The following is a 22,393-nucleotide window of genomic DNA, read 5'->3' as shown; positions in this document are numbered from 1 at the left end:
ACAGAACTCCAGGTCTGAAACTCAGAGCAAAGATCAGGACTGAAACCTTAGATTTGGAGACTCTTCCCAGAAGCTAAAGCGACAGCCCTGTAGTCAGCCAGGTGAGATCTCTGAGAATCCCCCTGGCGAAAAGGCTGAGTTCAGGCTGGGCCGCGGGGAGGTTACAAGCGGAGAAAAGACAGAAAAGAACATGCAAGAAAGTAGAAGACGAACCAGGAGAACGTGGCATTCCGGAAGCCCAGGGAGGATGAAGTTTTGAGATTTACCTTTTTCAACACCAGGAGTCAGGCCCTGGGATACGATGGAAAACAACCAGCCCTGTTCCCGCCCTTGGGAGGTTTATGTTCTACTGGGAGCAAAAAGACAGGAAAGACAGGAGGGGAGGGCAGGGGAGGGGTGTAGAAAGTTAGGCTTTGATGTGATAGGGAATAACGGGGGGAGAAGAGTCAAGGAAGGCTTCACGGGGGAGGTGGCATGTGGACGGCAAGGGATTTTGCCTCTTCCCAGTCCTAGCACTCCGAATCTCTCAGCAGATGTTCCCCCCTCCATCCTTTGGGTGGCATTGCCTCCACACCCCACCCCCATCTCGGAAGGAGGCCTCTGATTACCTTAGGCCCCTAGTGATTGGCTCAGAGGTGGGCACGTGGCCCAAGGTATGTTGCTCAAAGAGACTCTACCCTGGGGCTTCCCTGGTGGCACCGTGGTTGAGAGTCCGCCTGCCGATGCAGGGGACGCGGGTTCGTGCCCCGGTCCGGGAGGATCCCACATGCCACGGAGCGGCTGGGCCCGTGAGCCATGGCCGCTGAGCCTGCGCGTCCGGAGCCTGTGCTCCACAATGGGAGAGGCCACGACAGTGAGAGGCCCGTGTACCGCAAAAAAAAAAAAAAAAAAAAAAAAGGACGAGACCCTACCCTGGACTTGAGATTGAAATTTCCAACGAGCAGATACTCTCTGCGCGCTAGATTTGTACCAAGAAGAGGGAGTCTTGAGCTCTTGGGGCACCTCGGTACCGTGAGGGTTGCCCCTGTCCTCCTAGGCCTGGGAGAAGAACAAGAGAGAAACAGGTTCCTGGCTCAGTGTGGAGCCCGACCTGGACACAGACTGTCCAGTTACTGGAGCTGAACAATGTCCTATTCTGCTAAAGCCCATGTGAGTTTACATGTGTCACTTGCAAAGTCCAGGCAGAGGGAGAGCTGAGTGCAGAGGCCCAGCCTCGGAGCAGGACCCCATGTTTGAGGGCAGAATGTGAACCGGAGTCCAGAGGCGGGAGGGTGCCTGAGGAAGGCCGGCGAGGCCGGTACTAATAGCTAACAGGCTTTCCTTCTGTGCCAGGCATTGTTCCGAGCTGTTTACGTGCATAATTTCACTTAATCTTCACAAGGACTCTGTGAGGTAAGCAGTGCTATTATCCCCATTTTATAGAGAAGCAAACGGAAGCACAAGAAGTTAACAGACTGGCCAGATCACACTGGGCCTTGTGCGGGTTCCACAGATCAGGGCGCACATGGGGCCAAAGGTCGCTGAGAGGTGAGGAAGCTTGATGACTGAGGGTCGTAGGTGGGGAGCAGTGGCTGGAGGCCAACATGCCAGGTGTGAACGGGACCAGGGGAGGGAGGGAAAGGGCTGGCAAAGACCACACATCCGTGGACCTCGGCTACAGGCAGCAGACGGTCAAGTGCAGGCTCTTCTTTTTCCTCCCGATGGCGATACTTCAAGTTGTTTGCGAGGCAAGATAATGAAGGGGTAGAGCATAGGCCGAAAACCCAGATGGGACCCCTGAGGGTGAGGTCAGGGTAGGCAGGACATGGGGAGGGGGAGGGGTGTGGGCACGAGGGAGGGGCAGGGTCAGTTCCAGGAATGCACGGAGCATCGCTTCCTCAGAAGGCAGGGAACAGGTGGAGATGGGGGCCAGTTAGATGCAGGATAGCTGGAGGCAAAGGTGTTGGCAGAGGGGGCAGTGGGAAGGGGCCCTTACGCAGAGTGTGGCATTCAGGACACCCCCTAAGTATGGGCAGCAAGCAAGTTGGGGGGTCGGGGGAAGGGAGAGGGATGTGGCCAGATGTGGATGGCCAGGTTGTCCCAAGGTTCCAGGGCATTCTCTTCCCCCCACCCCCTTTTTATTTTAGACTTACAGAAAATTTGCATGCATAGTATAAAACACCTCCAGGCCATAATCTACCCTATTCTAGGCTCATTTACTCAAGTCATTCAATCTTCTTAAAGCCAAACTCCCAGACTATCTCCCAAGCCATGAACCCGTCACTCTTCTGCTCGAAACCCACCCTCCTGGGCTGCACACCAGGTCCTTTAAGATCCAGCTTCAGCCCACCCTGACCACCGTGTGTCTCTCACTCTATCCCACCTCAACCCTCCAGCCCAGCTCCTGCCGAGCAGGACACGCCCCACTTGTTTCCATCTGACTCGGAGCCCCCAGAGGAAAGGACCCAGACCTCGGGCCCTAGTGATCTTAACTCCTCCCTGGTGCCTGGCAAACAACAAACAAATGAATGTCTTCAGCAGAAAGCCAGATGGAGCAGAGATGCTGAGAGACCAGGAAGAGGTTACATCTGGGGTATCTCCTGGTTAGCTGAGCTCCCTAGGTGGGAAAGGAGGAACCGAGGGCAAACTTCAACCAGCCTTATGGAGTCTGAGCTGTTCACCAAGAACCTGTGCCCATCCCCTTCTCCTGCAAAGATATGGACCAACCCAGTGCTGAGTAGGAAAGAAGAGTAGGGTGGACACTAGGTGAGTCTAGGCCCGTGGGGTTTGATCTGTTCCAAACCCAGGACCGGGACTGGGTGCTCATTTGGTTTCCATTTTTGTAGGTTCCTTGGGACAGTTCTGTAGGGAGTTCTAGTCTGTCCCCATAAGGTTCCAGAAACTTCTTCCTCTCCATCTGCAGGAAGATGTCAAAGTCCCAACCCTTTGCTTGGATCAGACCTCCCCAGATGGTGGGAGGCCTGGCTGGGCCACTGTGGGTTTGGGGAAGTGGAAGGGCCTGGTTCTGGTGAGAGGGCGGGGCAGGGGGGAAGGCCTGGGGGAGGCCTAACTTCCTGTTCTTCCAGGAGCAAGCTCTGGCTGGACAACTGGGCCGCCCAGGCTTGGAAGATGCAAGCCCGCCCCCTGGTGGTCACATGTCATAACCACAGCCCAACAACCCACCTCCACCTCCCCAGGCCTCCAGGCCAACGGGGGCCAGGACAGCACTGGCCAGAGGGGGACCCGGCAGCCACGGTCACCGGGCTCTGAAGGCCTCACATGCCCGGGGGGAAAGGGAGATGCCAGTTCTGCAAGAGCAAAGAAGCATGGAAATGTGACACACATGCACACCTGCAAACCAACCTCTGCCTTTTATTCGGGTTTTAGAAATAAGCATACAGGTCAGTGAGGTCAAATAACCCACTCACGGCCATTCAGCCTGTAAGCATCACTCCTGGGCCAAGTCACGTCCACCTGGCGCTAGGCTCCCACCTCAATCAAATGAGACGACCGGACTGCGCCGTGGCTGTTAACTGCCACTGCACATCAGAGTTGCCCAGGGGGTCTTAAAAATACCTATTGGTGTCCCTGACCCAGATCTACTGTATCTGAATCCCTGGGTGTAGGATGGGAATGTCTCCAGCGTGTCTCTACACTGCCAACTGGAAACCAGAGAGCAGGACAGTCATCTCCTGGAGGCCAGGGATGCGCTTAATCCGTGTTTGAATCCCATAGTACTGGCCCATAAAAGGTAGTTAATATTACTTGTGAAATGAAAGAATGAACACATGAGTGGATAACTAAATGATTCTGAGGTCCCCTCCAGCTGTGACAAACTACATATGTGACCCCTGCACCTGCTCAGTGTGCTACATACACGCCCACAGACATGCACACGCACACAGACATGCACGCACACATGGCAAGAGGGATGCGGCCTGCCACCCTGCGGGTGGCCCCAGCTGCCCGGAACTGGCTGACCCTCCCCTCCCCCTACACCCGTACACACCTCCTTCTTTGTTGGCATTTATTGTGCACGCTTTGGGTGTGTGGCCCGGCCCTGGGCCCTGGCCAGACGCCCTTCGTGGCCCCCGAGTGCCAGCCCCACCTGGTGGAGTTCCAGGCTGCTTGCAAGCACGAAGGGGAGGAGAGCGCCGGCAGGAAGGCCGGAGGGGCCGTGCGTCAGCCAGCAGGTGGGCAGTGGAGAGGCCCCTCTTGGCGGGCCGCCTGCTCGCACACTCGGCTGAGCAGAGACAATGGTGGCTGCCCCTGCAGCCCAGCCTCCTTCCCACAGGCAGAGCCTCGGGTCCGCGAGTGCCCGGAACCGCCCCCGGAGAACAGCCCGACGGAGCACAAGGGGACTTCCCAGGCAGGGTGGCAAAGGCCCCTGGGAGCAGGCTGGGCCAGGGGAGGGGTCCGGGAGGGTCCTGGAGCCCCTCGGGCATGGAGTTTTCAGGGAAGGGAGCCAGGCCTCTGCCCACCCTACCCCCCAACTCTCCAGAGCCCCCAGCGGATACGGACGCGTCACCACCTCTTACCCTCAGCCTCCCTAGGGTCTGAACCCGGAGAGAACTCCTTCCCTGCTCTGGGGAGGCAAAGGCCCCTCGTTCCAGGGCTCTCTCCACCAAGCTCTGGAGGCCGCCACCCCTTCCGGCCCTCACTGACCGCCATCGGCTCTGCTCTGATGATCAGCAATTGACCATGCAAGGCAGGGCCTCTCTCGTTTGCCCACTGCGAGTGGGTGATGTGTGGGAGAGGAGACAAAGGCAGGGGCCCCAGGGTCAGCCTCACTGAGCCCCTGAACTCGCCGCATCCCTGCTCCTACCCAGAAGGCTGTCCCCCCAGTGGGCGGGGCCTGGTTGGGGTCTCCCAGGACCTCTCCCAGCAGGCCACCTGATTCCCAGAACAAGACCACCCTCAGGGCTGCGGCTCCCCTAGCTTGTCTGCCCAGAGGGCTCTGCTGCCCCGGCCTCTGTCCCGGAGGCCGGGGGTCCCCGAGTACTCTGACTCTCACATAAGCACTGAGCTGCCCGCAGGCCTGGGAAAGGTGTCCGCTGTGGCTTCTGAAGAGATGGAGGGTGACACGGGATGAGCTGTGGGAGCGGAGCCAAATTCCTGACCTCCCATCGCCCTCGGGAGCAGCCAGGGGCAGGGGGCAGCAGTATTGGGAAAACTCCTGTGTACGAGGGACCACAGGGAAGCAAGGCTATCCTTCAGCGGGGGAGGGGCAGGGCCTCATCGCCACCATGCGCCCGCTGAGATGAGGCTCTTCCTCGGGGCTTCATCCCACACCCACCCCAGGCCGTGGGGGCAGAGTCGGTGAGGGGCATCCGCTTCACAGCGGATTGCGGTTCCGCTTTGGGATGATCTTCCGGTAGGTTCTGCGCTCTGAGATGTTGCGCTTGACCTTGGCCGTGGTGGGGGCCTCATCCAGGTGCAGGGACGGGCTGGAGTGGGACTTCTTCAGGCTGGGCTTGGACTCCTGCGGGCCTGCAGCCTCCTTCCCCAGCTGTTCCTCCCACAGGTCCAGGTCATCCGACGGGCAGTGCAGACGGGCCACCAGCAGCTGCAGGTAGGTCTCGTAACGGGTTTTCTGCAACACACGGGCCCCGCCGCCTTAGCACCACCCTGGCTCCAGGTCGGGAGGGGGCTGGGATCGTGAGGGACAGACAGCTCACATGTGAAGGACGCTATGGCGATAAGGACTCCTGCAGAAAGAGCGCCGGGCCAAAGGCTAGCATCTGCTTAAGCAACCGTATCTGCAGATCCTGCCGTTCCCTGGGTGTTTTATAGTCACACCTGTAAGTCCAGCCCTGGTCTAACAGCCAACACCGTGTAGTGCCGTGACTGACATCTCTGGAGCACGTTACATCGCTGAGACACTAGAAGACCCATAACCCACTAGGCCCGAGGTCTGTGCAGCACTGCACACACACAGTGCACATCTGTACTCAGCCCTAAGTGAGTCTGCGCGGCGTTTTAACAATTGGCATCTGGAGAGTATGACGCTAACTACCCTCATCTGTTTAACACTCCTTGGGCCCCTGTAACTAGCATCCTTCGGATACAGCTCCCAGTTTACCTAGTGCTTTCCCACCTTCCAGCCCGCTGGATCCCCATCCCAGCCCTGGGAGGTCAGGTGGGAGTCACTGCTCTGCTCTGTAAAGAGGGAAGTGAGGCCTAGGGAGGGGTGGGCCTTGCTAAAGGTCCCAGCTGGTCAGAAAGTGGTAGAGAGAGGCTGGAATGCCGCGTGCAGAGCTGGGTCCTATCGGCCACACGCCGGGGCCTCTGGGAAGTGGCGCGCTCACAGCGATGGATGCAGCCAGTACGCCAAATGGATAAACCAGAAAGAAAGGGAGAGGGCAGCGCGAGGGCCGGTGGGCACAGCCAGGAGGTGACACTGACGCTCCCTTCTCCCCTCTCTGCCCCTGGGTGGCCTGTGACCCCTTCTGTTCCCACAATGCCCCTCGCCTATCCTCCTCCTGAATTTGGGTGCAGGGTGCGTGCTGGGTGGGAAAAAATGTTTCAGCATCGATCACAGAGCTAATAAAGGTCATTCCTTAGTTACGACCATACACGAGGCACGGATGTAATTGGAGTCTCTTGAAAATGTATCAGGTTTGGACAAGTCGCTTAATCTCTCTGTGCCTCAGTTTCCTCGTCTGTAAAATGAGGATTACCGCCCCTATCCCCAGAGTAGTTAGATAATAAGATAATCCATGCAATGCGAGCTTCAGAAATACTGCCTATTATTATTATTAGGTAGGTATTAGGAGAAATAATTCTGTTAAAATATAGGTTTCCCTTCAGTGTAGGAAAAGCCAAATATACTCTTGGGAGCAAAGACATGTATGAAAGTAACATTCCCTAAGAGTGTTTCCAGACAAGCAGCTGCTATGTGCCCCCAGGACAAGAGGGGAAGCGGCCCGAGTGCACACGGACACACACAATTTGCGCACGCGTGTGCACACACTCGTGTGGAGACAGCGCACACAGCACCCCGTGTTCTCACAGGAGCACCTCCCCCTGCCCTGAGCCAAGGCTGCAGGGACAGCCACGGCCACGAGAGGGCGGCAGAGGGTCCAGGCGGAAGGTGAGGCGCGGGCACCTCACCTCGTACTCCAGGTACTCCTTCCGCAAGCGGTAGTCCTCCAGCTCTCGGCTGCGGCCCCGCCGCTCCGGTAAGTTTCTCTGCAGATCCAGCAGGTCGTCGGAGGCAGCATCCAGGCAGCTCTCGTGGGATCGATGCTGCTCCTCCTGGGAGCGGGAGACAGTGGGGGAAGCTGCTCCGAGCCCTCCCACTCCGTTCCGGGCCCAGGTGGGCAGCCCAAGAATCCCCCCACACCCCCGCCCCCCGCCTCCGTTCCTGGGCTCAGGTGTACACCTCGATCCCCGATCCCGGGCCTAGGTGTTCAGCCCATCCCTCCCCCTCCCCCCCAACTTTTCCTAGGCCAGCTGCACAGCCTCTCATCTCCTTCCTAGTCCTCCGGGGTGCACCCTCCTCCCGCGCGGCATCCCACCCCTCCCCCGGGCCGTACCAGGGAGCTCTGGGCGGGGCCCACGGGAAGGATGGGCCGGACGAATTTGCGCTGGGAGCCCACCGCGGCGGGGAAGGGCGGCGCCGAGTGCGTGGCGGCGGCCAGGTTGATGCGCGCCATCCAGGAAATCATCTCCTGGGCAGTGCTGCAGGGAGAGGCGGCCGTCTGTCCCCAGGACCACAGAGGCCGGTGCTATCACCTATCCCCGCCCTCAGCCTCCCGTGGTCTGCACAGCAGCCCGGCAGCTCAGGACTCAGAGCCGACAAAAGCCAGAGAAGTCCTGCCACTGGCCGAGGTGGTTGACCCCCGCTTGTGGTTTTTCTCAGCAGACAAAGAGGCAAATCTGGGAAGGCAATAGAGTTTATATCAAATGCCAAAAAATGATCGAGCGTTCGTGACTTCCTGGAATCCTCTGTTTGGAACTGAGAGGCTCAGTCGGACTTTCGGGGAAGAGGTGGTGCAGTGGCGAAGTGAGCCAAGGGCAGGGGACGGAAGCAGGAAGCCCCGGCTTCCAGCTGTAGCCGGACCCCGGCCAGCAGCCCATCTCAGGTGGACTGGTCAGGACGCCACCTCCCCCCCAGGGCGGGGCCGGTAGCCGTCAGAGGATGAGGGGGGTCAGGGAGGAAAGCTGGGGCCTTGCCGCTTGCCTGTTCCCCCCCCGAAACTCACGGTGCCTGGAAGAGGTAGAGGCGCCAGTCGGCCGTGCGCAGCTGGAAGACGTGCGGCTTCTTGGTGTAGTGGGTGGCGGGAGTGGCCAGCGAGTGGTGCACCCCTACCGGTTCGTCCACCATCTGCCCCAGCAAGCTCTCCCCCTCAAGGCCGTGGTCCTCTCCCTGCCACAGGGCACACGGGCTCAGAAAAGAGGTCTGCATCAGTTGCTCGTCCTCCCGTGCTGCCCATCGCGGGTGCAGACTCCCTTCCTACCTTCAGGAAGTAGAGGACCATCCCTCGCAAGACCGTGTGGAGCATCTTCCAGCCGCGCTTGCCCCACGGCGCTGCCCCAGGAGCAGAACACAAAGGTGGGTGTGGTGGCCGCCCCTCTGGACCCTCAGACACACACTGTCCCCCCGCTTCCCCTCCACCAACTCCAGTCCCTCCCCGGGGTGTAGAGCGACATGCCTGAGCACAACAAAACACAACCGATCACAAAGACGGGCAGTACCGTGTCTCACACATGGGCGACCACTCGCAGATACCAAAACAGCACTATTTACAAACAACCACAAAAGCCGAGGCTCATACAGACCGTCCTGACTCCAAACACGCCCCCGCCCCGCCCACTGACTCCAAACACGCCCCCGCCCCGCCCACAAGCACAGCTCTTCTCGGACATCATTCTGGTCCCATCAGAGACGCCCAGGGGCTCAGATGCTAGGGCGGAAGGCCGGCTTCCCCACGGTCACTTCCTGCCCTTGCTCATGTGACTTCTCACGGCCAAACGCCAGTTCCCTGGCGGGTCACCGTACCCCAGCCCATCTGGGATCCCATTCCTGCTCTGGTCACGTGGCTGCCCGGCTCCAGAGCCTTCAACAGTCTGCAGGATGAGGCCCAATGCACCTCACGCCATCCTCTTTCACACGCCCCGTGCTCTTTTCTCGGTGGGGATCCCTCTGCCCAACTACAAAGAATCAGGCCCTCTTTTCCTCCAAGGTTCAGCTCAGAGACCATTGCGTCCCAGAAGCCTTAACTATCCTGTCCCCCACGTTCCACCCCAAAACAAAACCAGAAACCTTGCCCTCCTGCACACTCCACACTCGATGGAGGCCTCCCTACACCACGCAGCTCTTTCTTCCTTTTATACCAGACACTGGTGTGCTTGTCTAATTCCCACCATAGCACAGGGGTTCGGGGGTGGGGGGTCCCTAGGTCTATCTTGTCTCTGCACCCCTCCCCCACCCCCAGCACATGACACAGACCCCGGTTCACGGTCAGCACTGAGGCAGGAACATGGGCTGCCTGTCCTCCGCCCGTGCCGTCTCTCTGCACGGTGTCCCTGGACACGGCACTTGCACACACACCCCGTTCACGGGCAGACAGATGCCCCCGCGTGGCAGCAGGCAGACACTCACTCTTCTTGCCGTCCGCATCCTGATGCATCTTCCGAGCCAGGATGCCCTGCTTGTAGGTGGGCGCCGTGGGGTCCTGGACCAGCTGGAGGAAGGGGTTGCTCGTCTTGCCAGCCAGGGAAGACGGCTGGGCCTTCTCGGGCCTGGCTGCGTCTTCTTCATCCCTGGACATCAGAGAATCAGGCTGGGGGTGCTGACCGGCCAGAGGCCATCGGGAGGTGCCCACCACCACCTCAGGACCCCCATCCTCTCTCTCCTGCTGGGAAGCCACACCTCAGGACACCGCCCCCCCCGGAGAAGTCCTCCTCCAAAGGCAACCCATCACTGCCTACCATCCCCATACCCTCGCCACCTCTGGTTCCTCAGGTGTTCCCCGGCCCACTGCCCCGCCTCTGGCTCCAGCCACATAGAGGGGAGCCCTGTCCAGGGGCTCCAACTCAGTTCTCCAACTCAGGTGGGTGGGTGGAGGGAGGGCAGGGGAGAGGGAGGGGAAGCAAGATGGGTCTCACTTACACAGCCCACTCGAGCTTCTCACTTCGGATAGACCAGTAGAGGGCCTGGAACAGAAACATACAGGTGGGCCCGGGAGCCTCGGGCCGTGGGGTGCACATTCCGTCTGGCAGAGGTAGGACGGGCGTGCTGCAGCCTGCTGCCTCCACCCCGACGTAGCTGCCCTTCTGCCCCGAGCAGGAAGCAGCCCATGCGTCCGCGCATCCGTGCACACATGCAACAATGTACGGGGCATGTGCCGAGCCCTGTGCTGGGAGCTAGAGACACAGGGATGACCAAAGCGATCCTCGTCCTTACTTGAGCTCAGCGAGGCCTGAACCAGTTCCCTTGAAGGGGAAACGAATCACCCACATACCATCCTGCCCAGAGGGATCTGACACGACAGGAACAGCTGACTACCGGGGCCGTCAGTGTACGGCGAGTGAATGAATAAACGAGGTGCTGTGACTTTGAAATGATATGACCAAGAGTCCTCATATCAATGTGGCTGGCTGGCTTCTGTAGCCCTGGCCATGCCCAGTGGGGCACCGGGTACCTAGTAAGTGTTCAATTAATGTTCACTGACTAGACAAGAGAATAAATGCTCTAACTGCTTAGGAAGGCAGACTGTGGGCCAGGCCCTGGCCTAGGCAGGTTGTGATAACAACCCTGTAACATGGTCACTCGCCCTGGAGGAAGCTGCCTTGGCTAAGGAGTGAACTGAATCCAAACCCTGGAACCTCTGGCCCCCGAATCCTAGCTCTAGACTTTTACTACTTGAAGCTCTGCCCTGAGAACCAAAACCCCAGGCCTAAGGATCACCCAGAAGCATGACAGAACATCGTAGGGCCCCAGGCTGAGATTCTGATTCAGTAGGTCCAGGGCGGGGGGGGGGGGCTGTGAATTCACACAAGCTAATAAATTCCAAGGTGACGCTGATACGGCTGGCCCGGGACCCACACTTTTCGTTCCCTTCAGTGAGGAAGGCCTGTCCTCTCCAGGGTGTTTCGGCAAAGCCGGGCGTGAGCTCACGTGGCCCTTGGGACAGACAGCCAAGGCTCCGGGCCCCTGAGCAGCCCCCGTGCGTACCTTGAGCAGCTCCTTGGGGAAGTTCCCGCCGTCCCGCAGGCCGCTCAGGTTGGTGATGAACTCCTGGCAGCTCATGCTCTTCCCGAGGTTCTGTGGCCATGTGGACAGGGGCGTCACTGGCACACATGCCCGACCCCAACAGAAAGACCCCCGGCCGGCTACTCCGAACCCTCCCCAGGTCCCCAGGGCCCTCCCTGACCCCATCCCAGGCCTCGGTTCCCCTTTTCCAGGAGCCCCAGGCTCTCACCTGTCCGTGCAGGTCCGTGTTAAGCAGCATGACGGCACAGGTCAAGGTGTGCACGCAGTCTGCCCCCCAGAGAGAAAGCTCGTTGGAACCGGGACTCCTGCATTTCCTCTGCCCACCCTGGGCAGGGTGAGCCCCAAATGCTTCTGGGTCCCCAGAGCCCCCCAAACACACTCCCACCAGCCACCACCCAGTGAACCCCCAAGCAGACTGGGGACACTTCCCTGCCATCCTTCTGCCCGGTTCCCCCAAAGGGCCGGCGTCTCCCTACCTACTGAGGAGAAGAGCCCAGGGTTGCAGTGATAGAAGCGCTTGGAGAACTGGTAGAGGATCCGCTCGCGTTCCTGGGTCTCCCCACTGAGCACCAGGGCGTGGAGGAAGTCCCTGGAAGGAGGGCCAGAGTCCAGGCAGAGCCCAGCAGCCCCAGAGCTCAGGGCCGATCAGATTCCAGCCCTGCCGGTGGTACCACTGCCCCCCACCATCCCTCCCTCCTCCCCAGAGAAGGCCCCCAGCTGTTACCGGAGCGCACGGTCCAGGCTCTGGCCTCCGAACTGGAAGAAGGACAGGTACTTCTCAGCCACCGTCCTGCTGAAGTCGTTGCTGTGGAGGGAAAGTGGGGATGAAGCGTGCTTTGGGGTTCTGGACTGGGGGCCTGCACATATCCTGGGGCCTGACAGGGGCTGGGGGGGGGTGAGATCAAGGGAAAGGCACAGCCAGGCTGGACCCTAGTTTCCAAGAGGGCACTGGCACCCATCCGACGCTGAGTGGGAGGGACATGGGTTTGGGGTGGGGGAGGCAGGTCGCCGGGTCCGGCGGCTCTAAGCAGGGGTCGAGGGTGACACGAATGTGACTAAGAGGAAGAGGCAGGCATGGCAAGGGTCTGGGGGGCAAAGGGGTGAGGGGTGCAGTGGACGGGACAGGAATGAAGGCTCGAGAGGTCAGCGGTCGGGCTGGGGGGACACGGGCGGGCAGGGAGCCCACTGGCTGCTTCCCTTCCTGACTCGACCTCGGCCTTGCTCAGGTTCAAAGCCCCTTACTTCTTCTGCAGGTAAGCGGCCACTTCGGACTTCCGGAAGCCCTCCAGGCGATAGAGGCGGGAGGCCAAGTTCCAGGCCACCTTGTCGGTCCTGACGCCATTCTCCACCTTGCCTCCAGCTGGCGGCCTTTGGCCTTCCTCTGGGGGCTGCGCGTGGGGCACGGGGCTCTCAGGAAGCCTGCGAAAGTCCATCAGTGACCTCAGACTCCCACTTGGGATGGACACAGAGGGGCTCGGGGTCAAGCATCCTTGAGGTCAGTCGTAGGGGCGGGTGTGCTCAGAAGTCCACGCCCAGAGCTCAGGGCAGGAGCTGGAGCTCCAGGGCCTCGTGTGGCCGGGGAAGAGCCGGACCAGGGCCTCCCCCAGGGAAGAGGCAGGGTCACAGCCTGCCTGGCCTGACCTGGGCGCCCGGAGGGCCCAGAGAGGGCAGTATTCACACGAAGCTAGCAAGGGCTGGAGCGGAGCTCGGTACCAGCACTTCCTAAGGTAAACCACAGGGATGTTCTGAGCCGAGTTCACCTCAGGTGGCAGGTGCAGCCCTTTGAAGACCCCAGTGGTGTTTAGTCCATCCCAAGGAGGGGTGGGAATACCTCCCCAAAGGTCAGCAGCCACTCGTGTCCCTCACCTGTCCCGCCCGCCCCATCATGCCTCCTTGCCGCCCTTCCCCTCCCCCAGCTCCAGCCTCCAGCCTCCACCCCTAGATCTGGAGCCAAGGAAGGTGCAAGGATGAAGCGAGAACGGAAGGCGAGACCAGCTTTAGGGACGGTGATGCTGGGGTTGCCACAGGTGGTTTCCATCCCCTGCCTTCCTGTATCGGCAGCCCTGTGGTACAGGAGGGGGCCTTCCAGCAGGGGCTTTGGATGGTGCCCTGCAGAGGTTGCACAGGCCCCAGTAAGCCTCACGGTAGACTCGGAGAACACTCAGAATCCCAGAAGTCACCCGGCCCCATCTCTACCTGACTCTTGCGTTTTCCCTGCAACATGGCAACCAGGTATTGGGGTTTCCTCATTAGTGGAATAGTCATCCACTATTAGGATGCAGTTAGGGAGTTGTACAGATAAGAAAACTTATCACGGTATGAAAACGTTCACCGACAGACTGCCCACTTATAAAATGCAGCTGCACCTGACAGCCCTTTCTGCTTAACACAAATGTACGTCTCTGCCCCCAACGGGGTCAGCGTCTGTGCCGGTAACTTCTCACTGCTTCCTGAGGCTCATCACATCCAACAAGGCAGGGCAAACGTAATGGAAACCAACTGAAAAGTGAAGTTACAAATCTTGCCGGAAAGGATTCTGTGAAGGCCGTGAAAGTGATGCTGGAAGATTCCAGGGATCACCTGGGAAGCCACTGACAAGTGAGGAACGGGAAGAGTTAGTCCCGTGAACAACCGAAGAGGAGAAAATGACAATAATGACACGCTTGTCACATCTAAAGAGAGCTACTTAGATTATCAGCTGACAAAGCCCTCAAATACTTTTACAAAAATGACCTAGACAGGGCTTCCCTGGTGGCGCAGTGGTTGAGAATCTGCCTGCTAATGCAGGGGACACGGGTTCGAGCCCTGGTCTGGGAAGATCCCACATGCTGCGGAGCAACTAGGCCCGTGAGCCACAACTACTGAGCCTGTGCGTCTGGAGCCTATGCTCCGCAACAAGAGAGGCCACGATAGTGAGAGGCCTGCGCACCGCGATGAAGAGTGGCCCCCGCTGGCCACAGCTGGAGAAAGCCCTCGCACAGAAACGAAGACCCAACACAGCAAAAATAAATTAATTAATTAATAAACTCCTACCCCCAACATCTAAAAAAAAAAAAAAAAGACCTAGTCAGTGAGTGTTGTTACTCAAATAATATCTAGATGGGAAGGCACTTTGAGGAAAAACACCCCACAGGGCAAATATAAATTGGTATGGAATTGTATACTTTAAATGGATGGATTGTATAGTATGTGAATTATATCTTAATAAAGCTGATATAAAAAAATAAAATAAAATAGGACTTCCCTGGTGGTCCAGTGGTTAAGACTCCACACTTCCACTGCAGGCAGCATAGGTTCGATCCCTGGTTGGGGAAGTTCCACATGCCACCTCAGTGCGGCCGACAATAAAACAATAAAATAAAATGATAAATTAAATAGACCCTTATGACCTCGCTGTGAAAGTTAAGGATGAATGAAAGACATCTCATTGGGCCACCAAATTAGGCCAGGAAAATTAATCTCCTATAGTGTATTAAATATAAGATTAAATAAATTTACTTATGTAATATTTAGTGCCATTTACCAAGAAAAGCATCAATTAAACCTTTTTTCATTATTTACTATGAAAGTATGGTTCTCATTTTAGGTGGATTTACTTTTATTTGGGGTTGAATTAACTTTAATTTTGGGTATCATGAACCCTCTCTTTTTAGACACCTAGAGACTCTTCTGATTAGTCTGAACTTCTTCAGGGACAGTGTAGCTTTCCAGCTGCAGAAGAGGCTTCTTTGGTTTCTCTGGTTTCTGGCACTGCCTGGGGTTCACCATCACCCAATGACTTCGAGATGGGAGTGGAGTTAATCTTCCAGTTAGTCCAACACTAGGTCCACGACCTGAACCATCACTGTTTCCCCTGGTCTCTTTCATATGACCCCTGTTTGGCCAACAAAACCCCTTCCCCATGTAGAGAACCTAGGGGCTGACAGCCTTCATGCAGCATCCTTGGGGCAGGTGGACATCTAGGATGGTTTCCAGTTGGACTATTCCTACCCCTGGTCACAGTTCTAGGGTTACTTAGTCCTGCTATGGACCCACCAAGATCCACCATTCCTTTGGTCCCAATCAAACCTCTCCTTGCTGCTCCGGCTTCCCCTGAGATCCGAGTCAGCGCCCTGGGCCTCCCAGACACATCCTCAAATTCAAAGCGGCACGTAATCCCCACATCACAAGCTCTGGCCTTCCCTCTCCCCAGACCTGCCTAGCATGGCCCCCATTTTTCTGGGCACATGGCCTTGGTCAGGTCAGGTTCGCTGCACACACCCCTGGTCCTCTCCTGGTGTCCAGCCGTGGACACGTCTCCCTGGCTCTGCCTCGACACATTCAAGTCCTGCCCCACGTGGATGACTGTCTGCTCTTTGGTTTCTTGTGCTACCAGACCCTCCAGTCATATAATCCTGGCTTAACAGATATTAGTATGTTAAGTCCCAATGTGCTTTTCTCACGTCACCTGACTCCAGTCAGAATGACCATCAACCCAAAGTGTACATATAGTAAATGCTGGAGAGTGTGTGGAGAAAAAGGGGCCCTCCTACACACTGGAGTGGGAATGTGAATTGGTGCAGCCAATGGAGAAGAGTATGGAGGGTCCCTAAAAAACTAGAGTTACCATATGATCCAGCAATACCACTCCTGGGCATAGACCCAGAGAAAACTATAATTTGAAAAGACACATGCACCCCAATGTTCACGGCAGCACTATTTACAATAGCCAAGACATGAAAACAACGTAAATGTCCATCAACAGATGAGTAGATAAAGAAGATGTGGTATGTATGTGTACACACACACACACACACACACACACACACACAGGAATATTACTCAGCCATAAAAAAGAATGAAATAATGCCATTTACAGCAATACGGATGGACCCAGAGATTATCATACTAAGTGAAGTAAGCCAGACAGAGGAAGACAAATATCATATGCTATCACTTATATGTGGAATCTTAAAAAAAAAAGGATACAACTGAATTTATTTACGAAACAGAAATAGACCCACAGACATAGAAAACAAACTTATGGTTACCAAAGGGGAAAGGGTTGGGGGGCAGGGAGAGATAAATTAGGAGTTTGGGATGAACTGATACACACTACTGTATATAAAATAGATAAACAACAAGGACCTACTGTATAGCACAGGGAACTATACTATTTTGTAAGGACCCATATGGGAAAAGAATCATACCGGGTACTCTTAAATGCCTGCATCGTTAGGAGGCAGAGGGTGGTTAGAACGACACTCACCCTTCTGTAGAGGTCAAGAGAACGTCAGGCTGCCTGGCTCCAGCCTCGGCAGTCCCGGCTGGGCCGTCACTCTTTACTTCCTTCCCTGGGCTTGGGGCCTCTCCTGCCTTCTCTCTCTCCAGGGAAGTTGGCGCTGCCCCATCTGTCTCCAGGAATGAAGGGCTTGAAGTACCTAGCATCCACGTGGAAAGAACGCTGCCCCGGTGGCGGCCCCAGAGCTGCGGGCTGCCTTCCTGGGAGGACAGGGGGCTGGGCCGGGGGCTGGGGCCTCTGGCCTCAGACTCAGGGCTGCTCGGCTCCGACGAAGAGGCTGGGCTCCCCCGGGGGCCAGGGGACACAGTGCAGGGAGCAGACTCCTGGGCACACTCTGCACGCCTGTCACCTGAGGAAGAGTGTAGAGTAAAGCTGGCATGGGACGAGGAGTAGGCTGAGGGCCAAGGGGCAGAGCCAGGGAACAGCCTGGGCTGCCACCCCCAGCAGCTCCCCCATCCCAGGGCTCCTCCCTGGAGCGGCACATTCTGTCCCCCGTCGGGCAGTGACACACCACACGTAGGGACAGCGGGCAGACGACTCCCAGAACTTCAGCCCTAAGGTAACCGGGGTTTCAGGGCTTGCTAAACCACTGAGACCCAGGCATCCAAACGGCTGGGACTTTTGTACATTTCTTCATTTACTCTATGAGATGAGTATTTTAAAACCCATCGTACTGATGAAGCCACAGAGGCAGAAGCAGGATTTAAGCCCAAGTCTGTCTGGCTCCAACACAAAACAAGGGGACTCCTTAATGACACCCCCGGGGAAGGCCCTCTGTCCCCACTCCAGATTCCAAAGCCTCCAACCACCCAATTTCCCAGATCCCATATTGGATCTCACCTCTGTCCTGGGGGCGAAGAGGCCCCTGGGGCCAGGAAGGAACCTCCTTGGTCTGCCAGCCCTCGTGACTGGGCAGGGCCTGTTGAGAGAGACACAGACGCATCTGTGAGCCCCGGAGGCACTGAGAGGTGAAGGGGGCAGTGAAGGCATGGGGGAGGAGAGGGAGGGAAGAGGGACCATGAGTATACAGGGCCCACCCCCGTCCCTGCTGTCCTCCCACCCAGACCTCACACCCTGGTCTGGGCTTCAGTTCAGAAGTGGCACCCCAGATGGGACCCACATCCCAGGGGTGCTGGTGCTGGGCCCTGGAAATCACTGGCTTCATGTTCCTTCTTTACAGATGGAAAAGTTGAGGCCCAGAGAGGGGAAGTGACTTGCCCAAGGTTGCACAGGATACGTGGCAGGGCTGGCATCAGATCCCACACGTTCTGTTTCCCAGGTCAATGCTTTGTCCACACAGGATGCTGCAGCCGGGGCAGGGGCAAGATTGTCTCCCAGAGGGGTCTCGGGAAGCAAAGGAGAAGAGAGAGGTTTGCCCAAGGGAAACTGCTCCCAGGGCCTTCCCGACACCCTTCCAGCCTTGGGGCCTCATCCATGCTCACTGACTTCTAGTCTTCTCTGCTCTGTCTGCTCAGATGGCCCTGTCTCATGTAGCATCTGCCCAAGGAGGGGCTGTGCCGTAGAGAGGGGGACAGCCCCCAGGCACTGGGCTGGGCCCTGCCATCCCAGATGAGCGCAAACGGCCGGCTCCCAGGACAGGGCTCCCAGGTCTCCCTCTGAGGACTCCAGGGGCCCTAGAGCAACCAGGCCCCAGAATGCACATCACAGGACACAGGCACAACTGCCCTGCACAGGGACCCCAGCCTGTGCATGGAGGGGCCTGGGCAGTGTCAGCAGCTCCTCTGATCTCGGGGTCAGCTGAGAGCTGCTCTGGTTATGAGCTCTTCCCCGTTGCTCTCTGGGACCACAGAGATTAGAAAGTTACAGTCCTGCTCTGCCATGTTGAGTTTCCTTATCTCTTAAGCAGAGGCCTCCCTGGGGAAAATGCGCTCACATAACTTGTCCCTACGACTTGTGCCAGTTGATATCAAGACCTCTGCCATCGTCACGTGGGCCTGGTCGGGTGACACTGGACGCACTGACTCACGTGAGCTAAAAGTAACAAAATGCTGCAATCTCTCCCCAAAAGAGAGGACTCTTAAAGCAGACATCTCCCCACCAGGGGCAGAGGTCACCCCAGCAGGCTGACCACTGCCCTGTTACAGTTGGGAATGTCTTCAAGGTGGGAGGGGGAGAGCCCGAGGTGGGCCTGGAACACGCGGCAACCGGAGGAGCTGTCTGTTCTCCAAATGTGTCCACGGAGCTGGCGAGATGGGAGACATCTGTGCCTTAACATTAATTGCCGTCATGTTCAGTTGACAGGATGGCGCCCGTAAAATTCCCTCTCATTCTGAAGGCCACGCTGGGCCTGCCTTTCTGCGCTATTGCTCCAGGATCCCCAAAGGCCCCAGCACCTGGGAAGAGAGTTCTGGGCCTGGTGACCACAGAGGAAGGCCCTTCCTTCCGTGTCCCCATGCACAGCCTGGGGATGGTTCCCAGGGCTCTGCTTACCTCGCTCTCCTCCTGGCCGGGAGGTGCTGCGGGAGCCCCCTCGGTGGTGCCCACCACAGCCCAGGAGGAGGAGTGCAGCCTACAGGTGGGCACAGGGAATGGCGGTGTGGTGTGCCCGCTGGGATCCACTGCGCTGTCCCCCAGATCCGGCTCCCTGCCCAGCTCCCACGGCACACTGCCTCCTGGGGGTGAGGGCTCCAGGGTCTGCGGGCTCTGGGGCCCGGTCCTCACATCTGTGCAGGGATCTGAGAACCCCCAGGAAAAGCGCGCTTCAGACACACTGGGGGCCGAGGAAGGGCTCTCCAGGAAGAGGGGGTTGTCAAAGAATATGCTCTCCTCCTCGGGACCCCACTCCGGGGACGACTCTGGCGCGCCCTCCCTCAGCCATGCCGGCTTCCGGTTCTCCCCTTCAGGCCCGTTGCTCTCTTCCCCCGAGGCCCCGTACACGTCCACGGGGGTGCTGCGGTGGAGGCCTGAGTCCCGGGGTCCCATCGGGCTGGAGGGGAAAGTGGGGAGGTCAGGAGACGCCGTGGGGAGGCAGCATCTCAGCTCAGCTCTGATCCCTTCCGTCTTCTCTAGCTCCTCCTGAAGGTCCAGGACGCACATCTGGGCTTGCAGGATGCCCGCCCAGAACACCACCTGGGTGGACGTGCTCTGGCTCTGCCTCGGGCTCCCCAGAGGATGGCTGTCCCGGGGTGACCGGGGGAATGCCGCTTTCTGCCCTGCCCCCTCCTGGGAAGAGTCGCTCCCCAGGTGCGCGGGCTCTGGGCTGGAGCCCCCGGGATGAACATCTCGCCTCGTGGAATCAGGAGGGTCAGAGGCCCAGGTCTGCTCCCCGCAAGGTCCGAGAGGGCCAGGGCGGCCGCGTGTCTGCCTCAGGTGTGCTCCTGGGTGGAGCTGCATGTGGTCTCCCAAACAGATGTCGAGCAATTCCATGGGTTTGGGGTGTTCACAGAGTCCGTCGTCACCCATCCTCCACAGAGTAAAGCTGCACAGGAGTCCCCAGAAGCGTCCGCCTTCACAAGCCCATTGTGTTGATCAGAGGGGTCGCCGGCCAGGGGGGTGACTGGGACCCCACATCTACCCTGGAAGTACCCAAAGCAAAGGCAGGTTAGCGCTGGGCTCTCAGCCCCTGGAAGCACACGTCCAGTGAGTTACACGTGGTTTCGAGCGCCTGCCACATCCATAACCCAGGCCAAGGGCCGCTGCCCTCCGCAGCCCTGAGGGGGTGAGAAGTGCGCCACACGCGCCGTCTGACCCACAACTGCAACTGCTCGCACCTGCCCCAAAGACACTCGTCTGGTGGCTGAGGGTGGCCCGAGTGGCTGAGCTGAAAGAGATGAACTGGGCAAGCCAGACCCTTCTTTGGGGAACCTGGATTGGAGAATGCCAAGGCTAAGATGGTTGGTAGCAGGAGCAGAAGGTGGAAATGTCTCAAAATAGCGGGAAAGGGGGGAGGGCGAGGGGGGAGGGGGAGCAAAAAAAAAAGAAAAAAAATAGCGGGAAAGTAGCGGCAAACCAAAAAAAAGGACGGGGAAACCAATGTACGTGGGAGCCAAACGGACCTGGACTGGCGGTGAGGGGAATGGGACAGACTCGAGGGAGAAGCAGGGAGCCAGGGATGAAAGGCTGCAGCTGGTCTTGTTTCCACCTCCCACGGCTCCTGTCTTTGGGGGCCTGCATCCTTGCCACGCTCACTGGCCGGTTCTCAGTTACAGCCATGCAAGCCTGGCTCAGGAGGAAGCCCAGCCTGGGCTGCTGCATGAGGAGGTTTCAGCCCACGGGGCAGACCTGCCGCACAGGGAGGAGACTGATGCCTTCTGGGGAGCGGGAAGCTGGGGCTGCCCCATGCCTGCTCAGAGCTGCCCGGCGCGTCGGCCGCATTGGCACTCTGCACCGGGCCTAATCGGATGTGGCCAAGGATTTTCATGGGGCGTTTCCTAGAAGCGCGCATCTCCATCCCCTGCGTGTGGTGCCCAGGTTACAGGGCTTTCGGGGTGGCCCTGCTTCTTCAGAACAACTGGCTTGTGGACACTGTGAAACTCGTAACTCGACCTGTTTTCCCTCGGTACTGGCCCTCAGGAAGTGCAGGTTAAGTCCGCAGGCCCTATGCACACACTTCCCGTACTAAGTGCACCCCAGACCACGTCACAGCTTTTATTTTCCCTTTGCCTCACTTTCCTCACTCACATATCTCTATTTTGAGGACTGTGTGTACGTGTAAGCCATTCTGAAATATTTGGGGGAACAAAAGCACACACACGCGTGAACACACACACACACACACACACACACACACACACACACACACACCCCTGCTCCTGACTTGTAACCATGCGTAACTTCCTGATACTCACTCCCACCTACTTCATGGCCCACCACGAGACACTCAATCAACGGGAACACTCAGAGCTGGGCAACAAAGGCTGGGTGGGGTCCTTCTGTTTAAGGTCACCAAGAAACCTCAGCCGGGCACTGTTCCTTCTTTCAGGAGGCGCCCGAGAGAAACAAGAAAGGACCCGCACGAATTTAAGTTTCTAACTCCCCTTGAAAGCATCGTCCCACAAGTCTCTCAAAGGGTAAGCTGGGACGAAGTGAGAGAGTGGCATGGACATATATACACTACCAAATATAAAATCGATAGCTAGTGGGAAGCAGCCGCATAGCACAGGGAGATCAGCTCGGGGCTTTGTGACCACCTAGAGGGGTGGGATAGGGAGGGTGGGAGGGAGGGAGACGCAAGAGGGAGGAGATATGGGAACACATGTATATGTATAACTGATTCGCTTTGTTATAAAGCAGAAACTAACACATCATTGTAAAGCAATTACACTCCAATAAAGATGTTAAAAAAAAAGTCTCTCAAAACCAGAATCTCTTTCTGGGCTTTTACTGCTCCCTCTGTTCCAATCCTCATGTTCTTCACTGTGAGCACAGCAAGAAACTGTAATTGCTGAACTGGGGCTTCAGGATTCGGAAGCTTTAGACCCCAGGAAGGGCCCATCTACCACTGAGTTCTCAGCTGGCCTCCCCAATAGACTGGGACTTCCCAAGAGGTGGGGCCGTTTCTTACTTTTCATCTTGTATTTGATGCTCTGAAGCCAATAGATTTGAACTCTGATCCTCCTATGCGTCTCCAACTCCTTTAGCTCAGCTTCAGTCATCATTCGAGGCTCTTTCTCTCCACCCCAGGGGAGAGCCCTGCTATAGTCCTATCACCAAGAGAGAGGGAGGGAGTGCACCCAGAACCCATTGTCTATACTCGGGCAAGCCCTCTGGATCCAACCTCCCTCCCCAGGCCTGTCTGGAGAATGATGAAGTGTGAGAAAGGAGGTGAGACACCCCCCCGCCCCACCACAGGCTTCTCAAGCAACCAGCCCTTAGGGTACAGGAAACTCTGGGAAGGCGGCTGCATGTAGGAGATGGTAGGCAGAGGTGCCGGGAAGCACCAACTTTACAGG

General features: G+C 57.6%; 1 protein-coding gene and 1 long non-coding RNA gene across 4 annotated transcripts in view; one reads left to right on the top strand and one right to left on the bottom strand.

Annotated features, from left to right (window-relative positions):
• Window positions 1–3,331: 3,331 nt before the first annotated feature.
• The window catches only part of PSD4 (pleckstrin and Sec7 domain containing 4), a 37,616-nt gene continuing 18,554 nt past the window's right edge, over window positions 3,332–22,393 (bottom strand). Inside the window, exons 2-17 of one of the 3 annotated variants that reach the window (XM_060309585.1) lie at window positions 18,933–20,017; window positions 17,700–17,825; window positions 17,322–17,400; window positions 16,449–16,830; window positions 12,443–12,652; window positions 11,925–12,005; window positions 11,677–11,789; window positions 11,409–11,467; window positions 11,162–11,251; window positions 10,097–10,140; window positions 9,587–9,747; window positions 8,442–8,512; window positions 8,187–8,350; window positions 7,518–7,662; window positions 7,093–7,236; window positions 3,332–5,572 (exon numbers count right to left, since the gene is read on the bottom strand). In XM_060309585.1, the coding sequence (XP_060165568.1) occupies window positions 5,315–5,572; window positions 7,093–7,236; window positions 7,518–7,662; window positions 8,187–8,350; window positions 8,442–8,512; window positions 9,587–9,747; window positions 10,097–10,140; window positions 11,162–11,251; window positions 11,409–11,467; window positions 11,677–11,789; window positions 11,925–12,005; window positions 12,443–12,652; window positions 16,449–16,830; window positions 17,322–17,400; window positions 17,700–17,825; window positions 18,933–19,904 (3,099 nt within the window). In that variant the 5' untranslated portion in view covers window positions 19,905–20,017 and the 3' untranslated portion in view covers window positions 3,332–5,314. The remainder of the gene's footprint in view (window positions 5,573–7,092; window positions 7,237–7,517; window positions 7,663–8,186; window positions 8,351–8,441; window positions 8,513–9,586; window positions 9,748–10,096; window positions 10,141–11,161; window positions 11,252–11,408; window positions 11,468–11,676; window positions 11,790–11,924; window positions 12,006–12,442; window positions 12,653–16,448; window positions 16,831–17,321; window positions 17,401–17,699; window positions 17,826–18,932; window positions 20,018–22,393) is intronic. The other 2 variants (XM_030837398.2, XM_060309584.1) reach the window with 2 other exon arrangements.
• On the top strand, window positions 7,056–14,483 carry LOC132598242 (uncharacterized). Its single transcript, XR_009566242.1, has 3 exons — window positions 7,056–7,160; window positions 8,360–8,536; window positions 12,454–14,483. It is a non-coding gene; the product is annotated as an uncharacterized lncRNA (long non-coding RNA).

This window comes from Globicephala melas, chromosome 12 (genome assembly GCF_963455315.2).
Source record: "Globicephala melas chromosome 12, mGloMel1.2, whole genome shotgun sequence".
Taxonomy (NCBI): domain Eukaryota; kingdom Metazoa; phylum Chordata; class Mammalia; order Artiodactyla; family Delphinidae; genus Globicephala; species Globicephala melas.
Note: the sequence above shows the minus strand (reverse complement) of the source record. Positions and strands in the feature narration are given on the sequence as shown.